Consider the following 17,084-nt stretch of genomic DNA (forward strand, 5'->3'; position numbering starts at 1 on the left):
ATTTGGGGGATTTTGAGGGGGATTTTGAGGGAAATTTGGGGGGATTTAGGGGAATTTGGGGAGATTTAGAGGAATTTGGGGGGATTCGAGGGGAATTTGGGGGGTTTTGGGGGAATTTGGGGGGATTTAGGGGAATTTGGGGGGATTTGGGGTGAATTAGAGGGATTTTGGGGGATTTGGGGGATTTTGAGGGGGATTTTGGGGGGTTTTGGGAATTTTAGGGGGCTTTGGGGGAATTTTGAGGGATTTTGGGGGGATTTGGGGGATTTTGAGGGGGATTTTGAGGGAAATTTGGGGGAATTTTGGGGGAATTTGGGGGGATTTTGGGGAATTTGGGGGGATTTGGGGGAAATTTAGGGGGATTTTGAGGGGGATTTGGGGTGAATTAGAGGGATTTTGGGGGATTTGGGGGATTTTGGGGGATTTTGAGGGCGATTTTGGGGGATTTAGGAGAATTTGGGGGGATTTTGGGGGACATTTTGGAGGGATTTGGGGGATTTTGAGGGGAATTTTGAGGGAAATTTGGGGAGATTTAGGGGATTTTGAGGGATTTTGGGGGATTTGGGGGCATTTGAGGGAATTTGGGGGGGATTTTGGGGGGATTTGGGGTGAATTAGAGGGATTTTGAGGGGATTTGGGGGAATTTTGGAGGGATTTGGGGGAGGATTTGGAGGGGTTTGGGGGGGAATTTTAGGGGAATTTGGGGGATTTGGGGGGGGTTGGAAAATTTTGAGGGGATTTGGGGGCATTTGGGGCATTTTAGGGGAATTTGGGGGGATTTTGAGGGATTTTGGGTGTAGCTGGGGAGATTTGGGGGGATTTGGGAGGATTTGGGGTGAATTAGGGGGATTTTGAGGGATTTGGGGAAATTTTGGGGGGATTTGGGGGGCATTTTAGGGGAATTTGGGGGGATTTTGAGGGGGCTTTTAGTGGAAATTGGGGGGATTTTGAGGGATTTTGGGGGGTTTTAGGGGATTTTGGGGGGATTTTCGAAAATTTTAGGGGATTTGGGGGCATTTGGGAGCATTTGAGGGAAATTTGGGGGGGATTCGGGGGGATCTGGGGGGATTTGGGGGGATTTGGGGGGATTTTGGGAGGATTTGGGGGGATTGGGGGGATTTTGGGGAATTTTAGGGGAATTTGGGGGGATTTGGAGGGATTTTGGGGGGATTTGGGGGATTCGGGGGGATTTTGAGGGAGAATCAGGGGGATTTGGGGGGATTTTGGGGAATTTTTGGGATTTTGGGTGGATTTGGGGGGATTTTGGGGAGATTTTGGGGAATTTTAGAGGAATTTGGGGGGATTTTGAGGGATTTTGGAGGGATTTTGGGAGATTTTTGGGGGTGACCATCTCCATTGGTCTCATTGACCACCACCCACTGGTTGACCATTTGTTGGGTGACCATCATGGCCTTGACCATCTCCACTGGGTTGGTTGACCATCAATGGTTGAGTGACCATCATGGCCTTGACCATCTCCACTGGGTTGGTTGACCATCAATGGTTGAGTGACCATCATGGCCTTGACCATCTCCACTGGGTTGGTTGACCATCAATGGTTGAGTGACCATCATAGCCTTGACCACCTCCATTGGTCTGCTTGACCATCAATGGTTGAGTGACCATCATGGCCTTGACCATCTCCACTGGGTTGGTTGACCATCAATGGTTGAGTGACCATCATAGCCTTGACCATCTCCACTGGGTTGGTTGACCATCAATGGTTGAGTGACCATCATGGCCTTGACCATCTCCACTGGGTTGGTTGACCATCAATGGTTGAGTGACCATCATGGCCTTGACCATCTCCACTGGGTTGGTTGACCATCAATGGTTGAGTGACCATCATGGCCTTGACCACCTCCATTGGTCTGCTTGACCATCAATGGTTGAGTGACCATCATGGCCTTGACCATCTCCACTGGGTTGGTTGACCATCAATGGTTGAGTGACCATCATGGCCTTGACCACCTCCATTGGTCTGCTTGACCATCAATGGTTGAGTGACCATCATGGCCTTGACCATCTCCACTGGGTTGGTTGACCATCAATGGTTGAGTGACCATCATGGCCTTGACCATCTCCACTGGGTTGGTTGACCATCAATGGTTGAGTGACCATCATGGCCTTGACCATCTCCACTGGGTTGGTTGACCATCAATGGTTGAGTGACCATCATAGCCTTGACCATCTCCATTGGTCTGCTTGACCATCAATGGTTGAGTGACCATCATAGCCTTGACCACCTCCATTGGTCTGCTTGACCATCAATGGTTGAGTGACCATCATGGCCTTGACCATCTCCACTGGGTTGGTTGACCATCAATGGTTGAGTGACCATCATGGCCTTGACCACCTCCATTGGTCTGCCTGACCACCACCACTTGCTTGACCATCAATGATTGGATGACCCTCATGACCTTGACCACCACCATGGCTCTCATTGACCCTTGCCTTGACCACCATTACTTGGATGACCCTCCCCACCTCGACCCCCTCCCTCCTTCTCCTTGACCACCCCCGCTTGGTCAACCTCCCCTTGACCCCTCCCACGATGACCGGGACAACCCCCAGAACTTCGAGATGGAGCCACAACACGAAGACCTCCAACTTCCACCAAACACCTTTAATGTCCCCTCCATCCCCGCCGCCGTCCCCGCTGGTGGCCGAGGACCTCTCAGTTGTTCTCCATGGTCTCCTGGATCCAACGGGCGTATCTGCAGACCTTGGTGTAGACGCCGGGGCGCCGGGGTTGTCCGCAGCGCTCCATCCCCCACGAGACGATGCCCTGCAGGGTCCCGTTGCACACCAGGGGACCGCCGGAGTCGCCCTGAGGGGACACCACGAGGGACGTCACCTGCGGGGTGGCCTCCAGGGGTGGGCGACCACCTTGGAGTCAACTGAACCCTCATTGGGTTGGTCAAACCCTTGGTGGGTCTCGTTGGGTTGGGTCAACCAAGACCGCATTGGGTTGGTCAAACCGTTGGTGGGTCTTGTTGGGTTGGGTCAACCAAGACCTCGTTGGGTTGGTCAAACCCTTGGTGGGTCTCGTTGGGTTGGGTCAACCAAGACCTCATTGGGTTGGTCAAACCCTTGGTGGGTCTTGTTGGGTTGGGTCAACCAAGACCTCGTTGGGTTGGTCAAACCCTTGGTGGGTCTCGTTGGGTTGGTCAACCAAGACCTCGTTGGGTTGGGTCAACCAAGCCCTTGCTGGGTTGATCAAACCTTGGTGGGTCTCGTTGGGTTGGGTCAACCAAGCCCTCGTTGGGTTGGTCAAACCCTTGGTGGGTCTCGTTGGGTTGGGTCAACCAAGACCTCATTGGGTTGGTCAAACCCTTGGTGGGTCTCGTTGGGTTGGGTCAACCAAGACCTCGTTGGGTTGGTCAAACCCTTGGTGGGTCTCGTTGGGTTGGGTCAACCAAGACCTCATTGGGTTGGTCAAACCCTTGGTGGGTCTTGTTGGGTTGGGTCAACCAAGACCTCGTTGGGTTGGTCAAACCCTTGGTGGGTCTCGTTGGGTTGGTCAACCAAGACCTCGTTGGGTTGGGTCAACCAAGCCCTTGCTGGGTTGATCAAACCCTTGGTGGGTCTCGTTGGGTTGGGTCAACCAAGACCTCATTGGGTTGGTCAAACTCTTGGTGGGTCTCATTGGGTTGGGTCAACCAAGACCTCGTTGGGTTGGTCAAACTCTTGGTGGGTCTTGTTGGGTTGGTCAACCAAGACCTCATTGGGTTGGGTCAACCAAGCCCTTGTTGGGTTGGGTCAACCAAGATCTCATTGGGTTGGGTGACCCCTTGGTGGACCTTGTTGGATTGGGCGACCTCGTTGGGTCAACCAAGCCCTTGTTGGGTTGGGTGACCCCTTGGTGGACATCCTTGGGTTGGATGACCTCTCTAGGTTGACCAAGCCTTGTTGAGTTGGCCAACAATGACCAGTGTGACCAATGATGACCGGTGTGGCCAATGATGACCAATGTGACCAACAATGACCAATGTGGCCAGTGATGACCAATGTGGCCAACGATGACCGGTGTGGCCAATAATGACCGGTGTTGACCAACGATGACCAACATGGCCAACGATGACCGGTGTGACCAACGATGACCAATGTTGGCCAGCGATGACCGATGTGGCCAATGATGACCAATGTTGGCCAACGATGACCAATATGACCAACAATGACCGGTGTGGCCAATGATGACTGATGTGACCAACGATGACCAATGTGGCCAATGGTGACCGGTGTGACCAACGATGACCAACATGGCCAACGATGACCGGTGTGACCAACGATGACCGGTGTTGGCCAGCGATGACCGATGTGGCCAATAATGACCGGTGTTGGCCAGCGATGACCGATGTGGCCAATAATGACCGGTGTTGACCAACGATGACCAACATGGCCAACGATGACCGGTGTTGGCCAGCGATGACCGATGTGGCCAATAATGACCGGTGTTGACCAACGATGACCAACATGGCCAACGATGACCGGTGTTGGCCAGCGATGACCGATGTGGCCAATAATGACCGGTGTTGGCCAGCGATGACCGATGTGGCCAACAATGACCGGTGTTGACCAACGATGACCAACATGGCCAACGATGACCGGTGTTGGCCAGCGATGACCGATGTGGCCAATAATGACCGGTGTTGGCCAGCGATGACCGATGTGGCCAACAATGACCGGTGTTGACCAACGATGACCAACATGGCCAACGATGACCGGTGTTGGCCAACCCTTGACCATCTGAAGGCCCCAATCCCAGGTTCTCCTGCCCCCGTGACACCTCCCAGGTGTGCCCAGGTGGGGCAGGATTTGGGGAGATTTTGGGGGAGATTTTGGGAAATTTGGGGGGATTTTGGGAAATTTGGGGGGATTTTGGTGGATTTGGGGAATTTTAGAGGGATTTTGGGGGGGAGTTCAGAGGATTTGGGGGAATTTTGGGGGTTTTGAGGGAGATTTGGGGAATTTGGGGGGATTTTGGGGGGATTTGGGGGGATTTTGGGGGGATTTTGAGGGATTTGGGGGAATTTGGGGGGATTTTGGGGCAGATTTGGGGGAATTTGGGGGGATTTTGGGGGTGATTTTGGGGAGATTTTAGAGGGATTTTCAGGTGGATTTGGGGGGATTTTAGAAGGATTTTAGGGGCGATTTTGGGGGATTTTCGGGTGGATTTGGAGAGATTTAGGGAGGTTTTGGTGGATTTGGGGAATTTTGAGGAATTTGTGGGGGGGGTTAGGGGGATTTGGGGAGATTTTAGAAGGATTTTGAGGAGGATTTTGGGGGGATTTTAGGGCGATTTTAGAGAGATTTTGAGAGGAATTTTGGGGAGATTTAGGGGGATTTTGGGGGCGATTTTGGGGAGATTTTAGAGGGATTTTGAGAGGGATTTTTGGGTGGATTTGGGGGGATTTTGAGGGGATTCGGGGGAATTTAGGGGTGGATTTTGGGGAATTTGTGGGGGGGCTTTAGGGAGATTTGGGGAGATTTTAGAAGGATTTTGAGGGGGATTTTAGGGGGATTTGGGGGATTTTGAGGGCTTTTGGGGGGATTTAGGGGGAAGAATTGAGGTGGATTTGGGGTAATTTTGGGGGCAATTTTGAGGGGGATTTTTGGGTGGATTTGGGGGGATTTGGGGGGATTTTGGGGACAATTTTGAGCAGGATTTTGGGGTGGATTTGGGGGGATTTTGGGGTGGATTTGGGGGTGGATTTGGGGGGATTTTGCGGTGGATTTTGGGGTGGATTTGGGGAGATTTTGGGGTGGATTTTGGGGTGGATTCTGGGGTGGATTTTGGAGGAGAACTTGAGGGCGACTTTGGGGTATTTTGGAAGGATTCGGTCGGGATTTCCCGAGGATCTCAGGGTGGATTTTTGGGATTCGGGGGATTTACGGGAATTTGGGGAATTTTGGGGTGGATTCAGCGGGATTTGGCACACCTGGCAGGAGTCCATGCCACCCTGGATGTTGCCAGCGCAGATCATGTTGTCGGTGATGGAGCCGGGGTAGAAGCGGCGGCACTCGGCCGGCGAGAACAGGGTGACGTTGACGCACTGCAGGACCTCGGGGTACGTCACTGCGGGGACACCCAGGGGACACCCCCGGGGGTGGACACTGGAGGGGGTGGACACCTCGGAACGGCCGGAATTCAGCCCAAAAAATTCCGGCCCTTCCAACCCCTACGTGCAGCTCCGGTTTGGGGTGGAAAATCCAAGGTTTGGGGGTGGTTTGATGGTCCAGGTGAGCTTGAGGGCATCGAAATGACCAGGAGGTGGCCCAAGTGACCAGGAGATGGTCAGGAAGTGGCCCAAGTGACCATGAGATGACCATGAGGAGATCCAAGTGAGCGGGAGAGGTCCAAAGTGACCATGAGATGACCATGAGGAGAGCAGAGTGACCATGAGATGATCCAAGTGACCAGGAGGTGACTCAGGTGACCAGGAGAGCACCCAGGTGGCCATGAAGACACCCAAGTGACCAGCAGAGGTTGAAAGTGACCATGAGATGAGCCTGGTGATCATGAGATGGCCAGGAAGTGACCCAAGTGACCATGAAGACACCCAAGTGACCAGCAGAGGTTGAAAGTGACCATGAGATGAGCCTGGTGATCATGAGATGGCCAGGAAGTGACCCAAGTGACCATGAGGACACCCAAGTGACCAGGAGAGGTCCAAAGTGACCAGGAGGTGGCCCAGGTGACCATGAGAGGACCATGAGGAGATCCAAGTGACCAGGAGAGCACCCAGGTGGCCATGAAGTGACCATGAGATGACCATGAGGAGAGCAGAGTGACCATGAGATGATCCAAGTGACCAGGAGGTGCCCCAAATGACCATGAGATGACCATGAGGAGAGCAGAGTGACCATGAGATGATCCAAGTGACCAGGAGGTGACTCAGGTGATCAGGAGAGCACCCAGGTGGCCATGAGGACACCCAAGTGACCAGCAGAGGTTGAAAGTGACCATGAGACAACCCTGGTGATCATGAGGTGGCCAGGAAGTGACCCAAGTGACCATGAGATGACCATGAGGAGACCCAAGTGACCAGGAGAGGTCCAAAGTGACCAGAAGAAGGCCCAGGTGTCCTTGAGGTGACCCAAGTGACCATGAGAGGTCCAAAGTGACTATGAGGGGACCCAGGTGGACAGAAGAGGATCCAGATGACCGGGAGAAGACCCAAGTGACCGTGAGGGGACCCAAGTGACCATGAGAAGACCCAGGTGGACAGAAGAAGATCCAGGTGACCACGAGAGGTCCAAAGTGACCAGGAAACTACCAAGATGACCAGGAAAGGACCCAAGTGACCATGAGGAGATCCAGGTGACCATGAAGAGACCAGAGTGACCAGGAGAGGAACCAGGTGACCTTGAGGTGACCCAAGTGACCATGAGGAGATCCAGGTGACCATGAGAGGTCCAAAGTGACCATGAGGGGACCCAAGTGACCATGAGAAGACCCAGGTGGACAGAAGAAGATCCAGGTGACCACGAGAGGTCCAAAGTGACCAGGAAACTACCAAGATGACCAGGAAAGGACCCAAGTGACCATGAGGAGATCCAGGTGACCATGAAGAGACCAGAGTGACCAGGAGAGGAACCAGGTGACCTTGAGGTGACCCAAGTGACCATGAGGAGATCCAGGTGACCATGAGAGGTCCAAAGTGACCATGAGGGGACCCAAGTGACCATGAGAAGACCCAGGTGGACAGAAGAAGATCCAGGTGACCACGAGAGGTCCAAAGTGACCAGGAAACTACCAAGATGACCAGGAAAGGACCCAAGTGACCATGAGGAGATCCAGGTGACCATGAAGAGACCAGAGTGACCAGGAGAGGAACCAGGTGACCTTGAGGTGACCCAAGTGACCATGAGGAGATCCAGGTGACCATGAGAGGTCCAAAGTGACCATGAGGGGACCCAAGTGACCATGAGAAGACCCAGGTGGACAGAAGAAGATCCAGGTGACCACGAGAGGTCCAAAGTGACCAGGAAACTACCAAGATGACCAGGAAAGGACCCAAGTGACCATGAGGAGATCCAGGTGACCATGAAGAGACCAGAGTGACCAGGAGAGGAACCAGGTGACCTTGAGGTGACCCAAGTGACCATGAGGAGATCCAGGTGACCATGAGAGGTCCAAAGTGACCATGAGGGGACCCAAGTGACCATGAGAAGACCCAGGTGGACAGAAGAAGATCCAGGTGACCACGAGAGGTCCAAAGTGACCAGGAAACTACCAAGATGACCAGGAAAGGACCCAAGTGACCATGAGGAGATCCAGGTGACCATGAAGAGACCAGAGTGACCAGGAGAGGAACCAGGTGACCTTGAGGTGACCCAAGTGACCATGAGGAGATCCAGGTGACCATGAGAGGTCCAAAGTGACCATGAGGGGACCCAAGTGACCATGAGAAGACCCAGGTGGACAGAAGAAGATCCAGGTGACCACGAGAGGTCCAAAGTGACCAGGAAACTACCAAGATGACCAGGAAAGGACCCAAGTGACCATGAGGAGATCCAGGTGACCATGAAGAGACCAGAGTGACCAGGAGAGGAACCAGGTGACCTTGAGGTGACCCAAGTGACCATGAGGAGATCCAGGTGACCATGAGAGGTCCAAAGTGACCATGAGGGGACCCAAGTGACCATGAGAAGACCCAGGTGGACAGAAGAAGATCCAGGTGACCACGAGAGGTCCAAAGTGACCAGGAAACTACCAAGATGACCAGGAAAGGACCCAAGTGACCATGAGGAGATCCAGGTGACCATGAAGAGACCAGAGTGACCAGGAGAGGAACCAGGTGACCTTGAGGTGACCCAAGTGACCATGAGGAGATCCAGGTGACCATGAGAGGTCCAAAGTGACCATGAGGGGACCCAAGTGACCATGAGAAGACCCAGGTGGACAGAAGAAGATCCAGGTGACCACGAGAGGTCCAAAGTGACCAGGAAACTACCAAGATGACCAGGAAAGGACCCAAGTGACCATGAGGAGATCCAGGTGACCATGAAGAGACCAGAGTGACCAGGAGAGGAACCAGGTGACCTTGAGGTGACCCAAGTGACCATGAGGAGATCCAGGTGACCATGAGAGGTCCAAAGTGACCATGAGGGGACCCAAGTGACCATGAGAAGACCCAGGTGGACAGAAGAAGATCCAGGTGACCATGAGAGGTCCAAAGTGACCAGGAAATTACCAAGATGACCAGGAAAGGACTCAAGTGACCACAAGATGACCCGAGTGACCATGAGGAGATCCAGGTGACCATGAAGAGACCAGAGTGACCAGGAGAGGAACCAGGTGACCTTGAGGTGACCCAAGTGACCATGAGGAGATCCAGGTGACCATGAGAGGTCCAAAGTGACCATGAGAGGACCCAGGCGGACAGAAGAAGACTCAGGTGACCATGAGGGGACCCAAGTGACCATGAGGTGACCAAGGTGACCATGAGGAGATCCGAACGACCAGGAGAGGACTCAAGTGACCATGACATGAGTCAGATGACCACGAGGTGACCATGAGGAGCCCCAAGTGACCATGAGATGACGCAGATGACCACGAGAGGTCCAAAGTGACCAGGAGAGGACCCGGGTGGACAGAAGAAGACTCAGGTGACCACGAGGAGCCCCAGCTGCCCACGAGGAACCCCCAAATGACCACGGAGGTGCCCACAAGAAGCCCCAACCCCCGCCAGGTGCCACCCCGCCATGTCCCCAACGCTACCTTCGGGCGAGGTGGTGGCCCCCCAGCCCGAGGTGACACAGGTGGTGCCAGGCTGGGGAAGGCACGAGGCCACCGGGATGGGCCGGACACGCTCGGAGATGGCGGCGGGGGCCAGCAGCTTGAGGAGCATGATGTCGTTGTCCTTGGAGGACGGGTCATAGCCAGGGTGGGCCACCATGCGGGCCACCATGCGCCGCTCCTCGCCCACCTCCCGCGCGTAGAGCCGGTGCTTGCCCAGGGCCACCGTGGTCACCCTGAGGGGACAGGGGTGGGTGAGGGACAGGAGGGACATCCATGGGACAGGTGGGGACAGGTGAGGGACACGTGAGGGGACAGGGACGGGTAGGACAGAGATGGGACAGGTGTCCTGGGTGTGTCCCACGTCCCCCAGGTGCCCCCAAGTGTCCCAAGGTGTCCCCAAGATGTCCCAGGTGTCCCCAAGGTGTCCTGGGTGTGTCCCCAAGATGTCCCAAGGTGTCCTGTGAGTGTCCCCAAGGTGTCCCCAAGGTGTCCCCAAGTGTCCCCATCCCCCAAGGTGTCCCCAAGGTGTCCTGGGTGTGCCCCCATCCCCCAAAGTGTCCTGTGAGTGTCCCCAAGGTGTCCCCAAGTGTCCCCAAGTTGTCCTGGGTGTGTCCCCATCCCCCAAGGTGTCCCAAGGTGTCCCCAAGGTGTCCCCAAGGTGTCCTGGGTGTGCCCCCATCCCCCAAAGTGTCCTGTGAGTGTCCCCAAGGTGTCCTCAAGTGTCCCCAAAGTGTCCTGTGAGTGTCCCCAAGATGTCCCAAGGTGTCCCCAAGTGTCCCCAAGTGTCCCCAAGGTGTCCTGGGTGTGCCCCCATCCCCCCAAGGTGTCCCAAGGTGTCCCAAGATGTCCCCAAGGTGTCCTGTGAGTGTCCCAAGGTGTCCCCAAGTGTCCCAAGGTGTCCTGTGAGTGTCCCAAGGTGTCCCCAAGTGCCCCCAAGGTGTCCTGGGTGTGTCCCCATCCCCCCAAGGTGTCCCAAGGTGTCCCCAAGTGTCCCCAAGGTATCCCCAAGGTGTCCTGTGAGTGTCCCAAGGTGTCCCCAAGTGTCCCCAAGGTATCCCCAAGGTGTCCTGTGAGTGTCCCCAAGGTGTCCTGGGTGTGTCCCCAAGGTGTCCTGGCTGTGTCCCCATCCCCCCAAGGTGTCCCCAAGGTGTCCCCATCCCCCAAGGTGTCCTGTGAGTGTCCCCAAGTGTCCCCAAGGTGTCCCCAAGGTGTCCTGGGTGTGTCCCCCATGCCCCAGGTGTGTCCCCAAGATGTCCCAAGGTGTCCCCAAGTGTCCCAAGGTGTCCTGTGAGTGTCCCCAAGTGTCCCCAAAGTGTCCTGGCTGTGTCCCCCACGCCCCAGGTGTCCCCAAGTGTCCCAAGGTGTCCTGGGTGTGTCCCCAAAGTGTCCTGTGAGTGTCCCCAAGTGTACCCAAGGTGTCCCCAAGGTGTCCTGGGTGTGTCCCCATCCCCCTAAGGTGTCCCCAAGTGTCCCCAAGGTATCCCCAAGGTGTCCTGTGAGTGTCCCAAGGTGTCCACAAGTGTCCCCAAGGTGTCCTGGGTGTGTCCCCATCCCCCCAAGGTGTTCCAAGGTGTCCCCAAAGTGTCCTGTGAGTGTCCCCAAGTGTCCCCAAGTGTCCCCAAGGTGTCCCCAAGGTGTGCTGGCTGTGTCCCAAGGCATCCCCAAGTGTCCCCAAGCCGTCCTTACCCCGGCGTGGTGCAGTGCGCGGCCGTCACCACCCAGCGCGGTGACACCAGGACGCCGCCGCAGTAGAGTTTGTACATGTCCAGCACGGCCGCCTGCCAGGGCTGCGAGTGGGGGACGCAGGCGCGGCCACCGACCACCCGCGTGTCAGCGGCCACTGCGGGGACACCGACCGGGGACGCGCCTGTCACACCCTGTCACCCATGTCACCCGCTGTCACCCGCTGTCACCTGTCACCCCCACCTGTCACCCTCTGTCACCCACTGTCACCCTCTGTTACCCACTGTCACCTGTCACCCCCACCTGTCACCCCCACCTGTCACCCTCTGTCACCTGTCACCCCCTGTCACCCTCTGTCACCTGTCCCTCACCTGTCACCAGCAGCACCGCCAGGGTCCCCACCAAGAGCGCCACGGGGGCCGCCAGGGGGCGCCAAGTCATCGCCGCTGCCGGGGGGGGAGGGGCCGAAAATTTGGGATCAGATCGGGGCATTTTGGGGCTTTCCGACGGATTCGGGGGGGGGGGGGATTTGAGGGAGGTTTGGGGCGTTTCGAGGGGTTCGGGGGGAAAATTGGGGGGGATTTGGGGTCATTTTGGGGGATTTGGGGGATATTTTGGTCGTTTTGGGGGCGTTTCTGGCGGTTTTGGGGCGATTTGGGGAGGTTTTGGGGGAGTTTGGGGGCGTTTGGAGGAAGTTTGGAGGGATTTGGGGGGGCTTGGGGTCATTTTGGGGTGATTCGGGGAGGATTTGGGGGATTTGGGATCATTTTGGGGTGATTTGGGGTGAATTTGGCAGAGTTTGGGGTTATTTTGGGATGATTTGGGGTGGAGTCGCCGGCATTTTGGGGTGATTTGGGGTGAAGTTGGGGCCATGTTGGGGCGATTTGGGGTGAATTTGGGGGATTTGGGGTGAATTTGGAGGAGTTTGTGGTCATTTTGGGATGATTTGGGGTGGATTTGGGGGGATTTGGGGTAATTTTGGGGTGATTTGGGGCCATTTTGCGGGGGATTTGGGGTCTTTTTGGGGTGATTTGGGGTGGATTTGGGGTCATTTGGGGGAGATTTGGGGGATTTGGAGTCATTTTAGGGTGATTTTGGGTCGATTTGGGGGATTTGGGGTGATTTGGGGTGGATTTGGGATCATTTTGGGTTAATTGGGGGTCATTTTAGGTTGATTTGGGGTCGACTTGGGGGATTTGGGGTCATTTTGGAGGGTTTGAGGTGGTTTGGGGTCATTTTGGGATGATTTAGTGGAGTTTGGGGTCATTTTGGGGTGGTTTGGGGTCACTTTGGGGTGGTTTGGGGTCGTTTGGGGTCATTTTGGGGTGGTTTGGGGTCATTTAGGGTCATTTAGTGGAGTTTGGGGTCATTTTGGGGTGGTTTGGGGTGGATTTGGGGTCATTTGGGGGTTATTTAGTGGAGTTTGGGGTCATTTTGGGGTGGTTTGAGGTCATTTTGGGGTGGTTTGGGGTCGACTTGGGGGATTTGGGGTCATTTGGGGGGATTTGGGGTGGTTTGGGGTCATTTTGGGATGATTTAGTGGAGTTTGGGGTCATTTTGGGGTGGTTTGGGGGATTTGGAGTCATTTTAGGGTGATTTGGGGTCGATTTGGGGGATTTGAGGTGATTTGGGGTGGATTTGGGATCATTTTGGGTTAATTGGGGGTCATTTTAGGTTGATTTGGGGTCGACTTGGGGGATTTGGGGTCATTTTGGAGGATTTGGGGTGGTTTGGGGTCATTTTGGGATGATTTAGTGGAGTTTGGGGTCATTTTGGGGTGGTTTGGGGTCACTTTGGGGTGGTTTAGGGTCATTTAGTGGAGTTTGAGGTCATTTTGGGGTGGTTTGGGGTGGATTTGGGGTCATTTTGGGGTTATTTAGTGGAGTTTGGGGTCATTTTGGGGTGGTTTGAGGTCATTTTGGGGTGGTTTGGGGTCATTTGGGGATTATTTCGTGGAGTTTGGGGTCACTTCGGGGTCATTTTGCGGTCATTTTTTGCGGGATTTTGGGGTCATTTTGGGTTCTCCCCTCGCCCAAATTCCCCTCCCCCCTCCCCTTTCGCAACGATGACGTCACCGGGCCCAACCCGCCCCGGCGGCTCGAGCTCATTAACGAGGGCGTTAATTGGCGTTAATTAGCGGGGCGCGCCCCGCCCCTCCCCCACCCCGGCCCGCGGCTCCGTGACCTCCGGGGACCCCGCGGGGGCTGATGGGAAAAGGGGCGGGGCTTGGGAAAGAGGGCGGGGCCCAGTTTGGGGTCCCAGTTTGGGGTCCCGGTCCCAGTTTGGGGTCCCAGTTTGGGGTCCCAGTTTGGGGTCAGCATTCCCAGTTTGGGTTCCCAGTTTGGGATCCCAGTCCCAGTTTGGGTTCTCAGTTTGGGGTCCCAGTCCCCGTTTGGAGTCCCAGTTTGGGGTCCCAGTTGGGGGTCAGCATTCCCAGTTTGGGTTCCCAGTTTGGGATCCCAGTCCCAGTTTGGGTTCCCAGTTTGGATTCCCAGTTTGGGGCTGGGATCCCAGTTTGGGTTCCCAGTTTGCGGTTGGCATTCCCAGTTTGGGGTCCCAGTCCCAGTTTGGGATTGGAGTTCCCAGTTTGGGTTCCCAGTTTGGGATCCCAGTCCTAGTTTGGGGTCCCAGTTTGAGGTCCCAGTTTGGGGTCAGCAATCCCAGTTTGGGGTTGAGGGTCCCAGCTTGGGATCCCAGTTTGGGGTTGGGTTCCCAGTTTGTGGTCCCAGTCCCAGTTTGGGTTCCCAGTTTGGGGTCCCAGTTTGGGGTCCCAGTCCCAGTTCGGGGTCCCAGTTTGAGGTCCCAGTTTGGGGTTGGGATCCCAGTTTGGGTTCCCAGTTTGTGGTCCCAGTCCCAGTTTGGGGTTGGGATCCCAGCTTGGGTTCCCAGTTTGGGATCCCAGTCCCAGTTTGGGATCCCAGTCCCAGTTTGGGTTCCCAGTATGGGGTCGGCATTCCCAGTTTGGGGTCCCAGTCCCAGTTTGAGGTCCCGGTTCCCAGTTTGGGGTCAGCATTCCCAGTTTGGGGTTGGAGTTCCCAGTTTGGGGTGGTCCCGGTTCCCAGTTTGGGGTCTCAGTTTGGGATCCCAGTCCCAGTTTGGGCTCCCAGTTTGGGATCCCAGTTCCAGTTTGGGGTCCCAGTTTGGGGTCAGGCCCCGCCCACCGGAAGTTGGCCCCGCCCCCTCCCCGTGGGAACCGGAACCAGGGAGAGACTGGGACAAACTGGGATGAACTGGGATAAACTGGGATGAACTGGGAGAGGGGGAAACCGGAGACTGGGACAAATTGGGATGAACTGGGACAAACTGGGATGAACTGGGATGAACTGGGACCAAGTGGTAGAAAGGGAAACTGGAGACTGGGAGAAACAGGGACCAACTGGGACAAACTGGGACAAACTGGAACCAACTGGGACCAACTGGGACCAACTGGGAGAGGGGAACAGCGGGACTGGGACAAACTGGGATAAACTGGGATGAACTGAGATTAACTGGGAGGAACTGGGATGAACTGGGAGAGGGGGGAAACCAGAGACTGGGACCAACTGGGATGAACTGGGACCAACTGGGACTGGGGGACAGCGGGACTGGGAGAGGGGGAAATTGGGGACTGGGACCAACTGGGCCAAACTGGGACAGGGTCAAACTGGGACGAACTGGGACAAACTGGGACGGAGCCAAACTGGGCTGAACTGGGCCAGGGCCAAACTGGGAACTGGGATAAACTGGGAGAGAACAGAACTGGGACAAACTGGGACAAACTGGGAGAGGAGGACACCTGGACTGGGCCAAACTGGGAGCCTGGGACTGGGTCAAACTGGGACAGGACAGACTGGGGCCCATCCGGACTGGGTCAAACTGGGCCAGGATCCAACTGGAACTGGGCCAAACTGGGACAGGGTGACACCGGGGAACTGGGACAAACTGGGACGGGGTCAAACTGGGAAATGGGGGCAAACTGGGACAAACTGGGACGGGGCCAAACTGGGAAATGGGGGCAGACTGGGACAAACTGGGACGGGATCACGCGGGGAACTGGGGCCAAACTGGGACAGGATGACACCGGGAACTGAGGCCAAACTGGGCCAAACTGGGCCAAACTGGGACGGGGTCACGCGGGGAACTGGGGCCAAACTGGGACAGGGTCAAACTGGGAACTGGGGCCAAACTGGGCCAGGATGACACCAGGAACTGGGACAAACTGGGAGAAAGGGAAATCAGGACTGGGCCAAACTGGGCCAGACTGGGACAGGGTCAAACTGGGAACTGGGCCAAACTGGGCCAGGGCCAAACTGGGAAATGGGGCCAAACTGGGACAGGGTGACACCGGGAACTGGGGCCAAACTGGGACAGGGTCAAACTGGGACAAACTGGGACTGTGGGACTGGGCCAAACTGGGACGGGGCCACACCATGAACTGGGGCCAAACTGGGCCAAACTGGGCCAAACTGGAACAGGGCCAAACTGGGACAGGACGACACCGGGAACTGGGCCAAACTGGGCCAGGGCCAAACTGGGAACTGGGGCCAAACTGGGAGAGGGTCAAAGTGGGACATACTGGGAGAGAGGGAAATCAGGACTAGGACAAACTGGGATGAACTGGGAGAGGGGAATGGGGCCAAACTGGGACAGGGCCAAACTGGGAACTGGGGCCAAACTGGGACAGGGTCAAACTGGGACAAACTGGGACTGTGGGACTGGGCCAAACTGGGACGGGGCCACACCATGAACTGGGGCCAAACTGGGCCAAACTGGAACAGGGCCAAACTGGGACAGGACGACACCGGGAACTGGGGCCAAACTGGGAGAGGGGGAAATCAGCACTGGGCCAAACTGGGACGGGGCCACACCGGGGAACTGGGCCAGGGCCAAACCGGGAACTGGGGCCAAACTGGGCCAGGACGACACCAGGAACTGGGGCCAAACTGGGCTAAACTGGGAGAGGGGGAAATCAGCACTGGGTCAAACTGGGAGGGGGCCACACCGGGGAACTGGGCCAGGGCCAAACCGGGAACTGGGGCCAAACTGGGCCAGGGCCAAACTGGGAACTGGGGCCAAACTGGGACAGGGTGACACCAGCAACTGGGGCCAAACTGGGAGAGGGGGAAATCAGCACTGGGGCCAAACTGCGACGGGGCCACACCGGGGAACTGGGCCAGGGCCAAACCGGGAAATGGGGCCAAACCGGGAACTGGGGCCAAACTGGGCCAAACTGGGATCCCCTCCCCCTTCCCCAGCGCCCCTCCCCTCCCCCCCTCCCCAAACCTCTGCGCCGCCCCTCGGGGGGGCCGGGGGGGGTGGGGCCACCCCGGGTCCTTCGTCCCTCGCCGGAGTCGCCGCCGCCGTCCCCTCGCTCGCCCCGCTCGCCGTCCCCGCTGTCCCCTCGCCCGTCCCCGCGCGCCGTCCCCAGCGGGGGCCACGCCCCTCCCCCACCCCCTCCCTGTGGCCACGCCCCTCCCCCTCCCCTCTTTCGGTCCCCCAAATTTTAATTGGATTTTTTTTTTAATTGGGGCGTGGGGGACGCGGCTTAAGCCGGGCGGGGAAGGGTGGAGGGGGTGGGGGAGGGGCGGCGGGGAGGGGGGAGGGGTTTAAAGGGGGGAGGGGGTTGGGGGGAATTTGGGGGGGATTTGGGGGCTCCTGATTGGCTGAGGGAGAT

General features: G+C 56.5%; 2 protein-coding genes across 6 annotated transcripts; both read right to left on the bottom strand.

The window, feature by feature from the left end:
- Positions 1-2,605: 2,605 nt before the first annotated feature.
- On the bottom strand, positions 2,606-16,789 carry LOC125320797 (kallikrein-14-like). The gene is made up of 6 exons (XM_048293224.1): positions 16,694-16,789; positions 11,803-11,877; positions 11,435-11,588; positions 9,728-9,981; positions 5,943-6,079; positions 2,606-2,830 (listed from the first exon to the last, which is right to left on the bottom strand). Exons 2-6 carry the CDS (start codon positions 11,870-11,872, stop codon positions 2,678-2,680), a joined length of 768 nt encoding a protein of 255 aa, XP_048149181.1. The 5' UTR covers positions 11,873-11,877; positions 16,694-16,789; the 3' UTR covers positions 2,606-2,677.
- On the bottom strand, positions 13,487-16,674 carry LOC125320796 (vegetative cell wall protein gp1-like). 5 transcript variants are annotated; one of them, XM_048293221.1, is made up of 4 exons: positions 14,492-16,647; positions 14,303-14,421; positions 14,156-14,238; positions 13,487-14,005 (listed from the first exon to the last, which is right to left on the bottom strand). In XM_048293221.1, the coding sequence occupies exons 1-4, from the start codon at positions 15,269-15,271 to the stop codon at positions 13,800-13,802; spliced, it is 1,188 nt and encodes a 395-aa protein (XP_048149178.1). In that variant the 5' UTR covers positions 15,272-16,647; the 3' UTR covers positions 13,487-13,799. The 5 variants fall into 5 exon arrangements, with proteins under 5 accessions (XP_048149178.1, XP_048149177.1, XP_048149176.1 ...); XM_048293220.1 differs by having other exon boundaries at positions 14,156-14,372; positions 14,527-16,674; XM_048293219.1 differs by having other exon boundaries at positions 14,156-14,421; positions 14,492-16,674.
- Positions 16,790-17,084: the final 295 nt, after the last annotated feature.

This window comes from Corvus hawaiiensis, assembly GCF_020740725.1.
Source record: "Corvus hawaiiensis isolate bCorHaw1 chromosome 37 unlocalized genomic scaffold, bCorHaw1.pri.cur SUPER_37a, whole genome shotgun sequence".
Taxonomy (NCBI): Eukaryota; Metazoa; Chordata; class Aves; order Passeriformes; family Corvidae; genus Corvus; species Corvus hawaiiensis.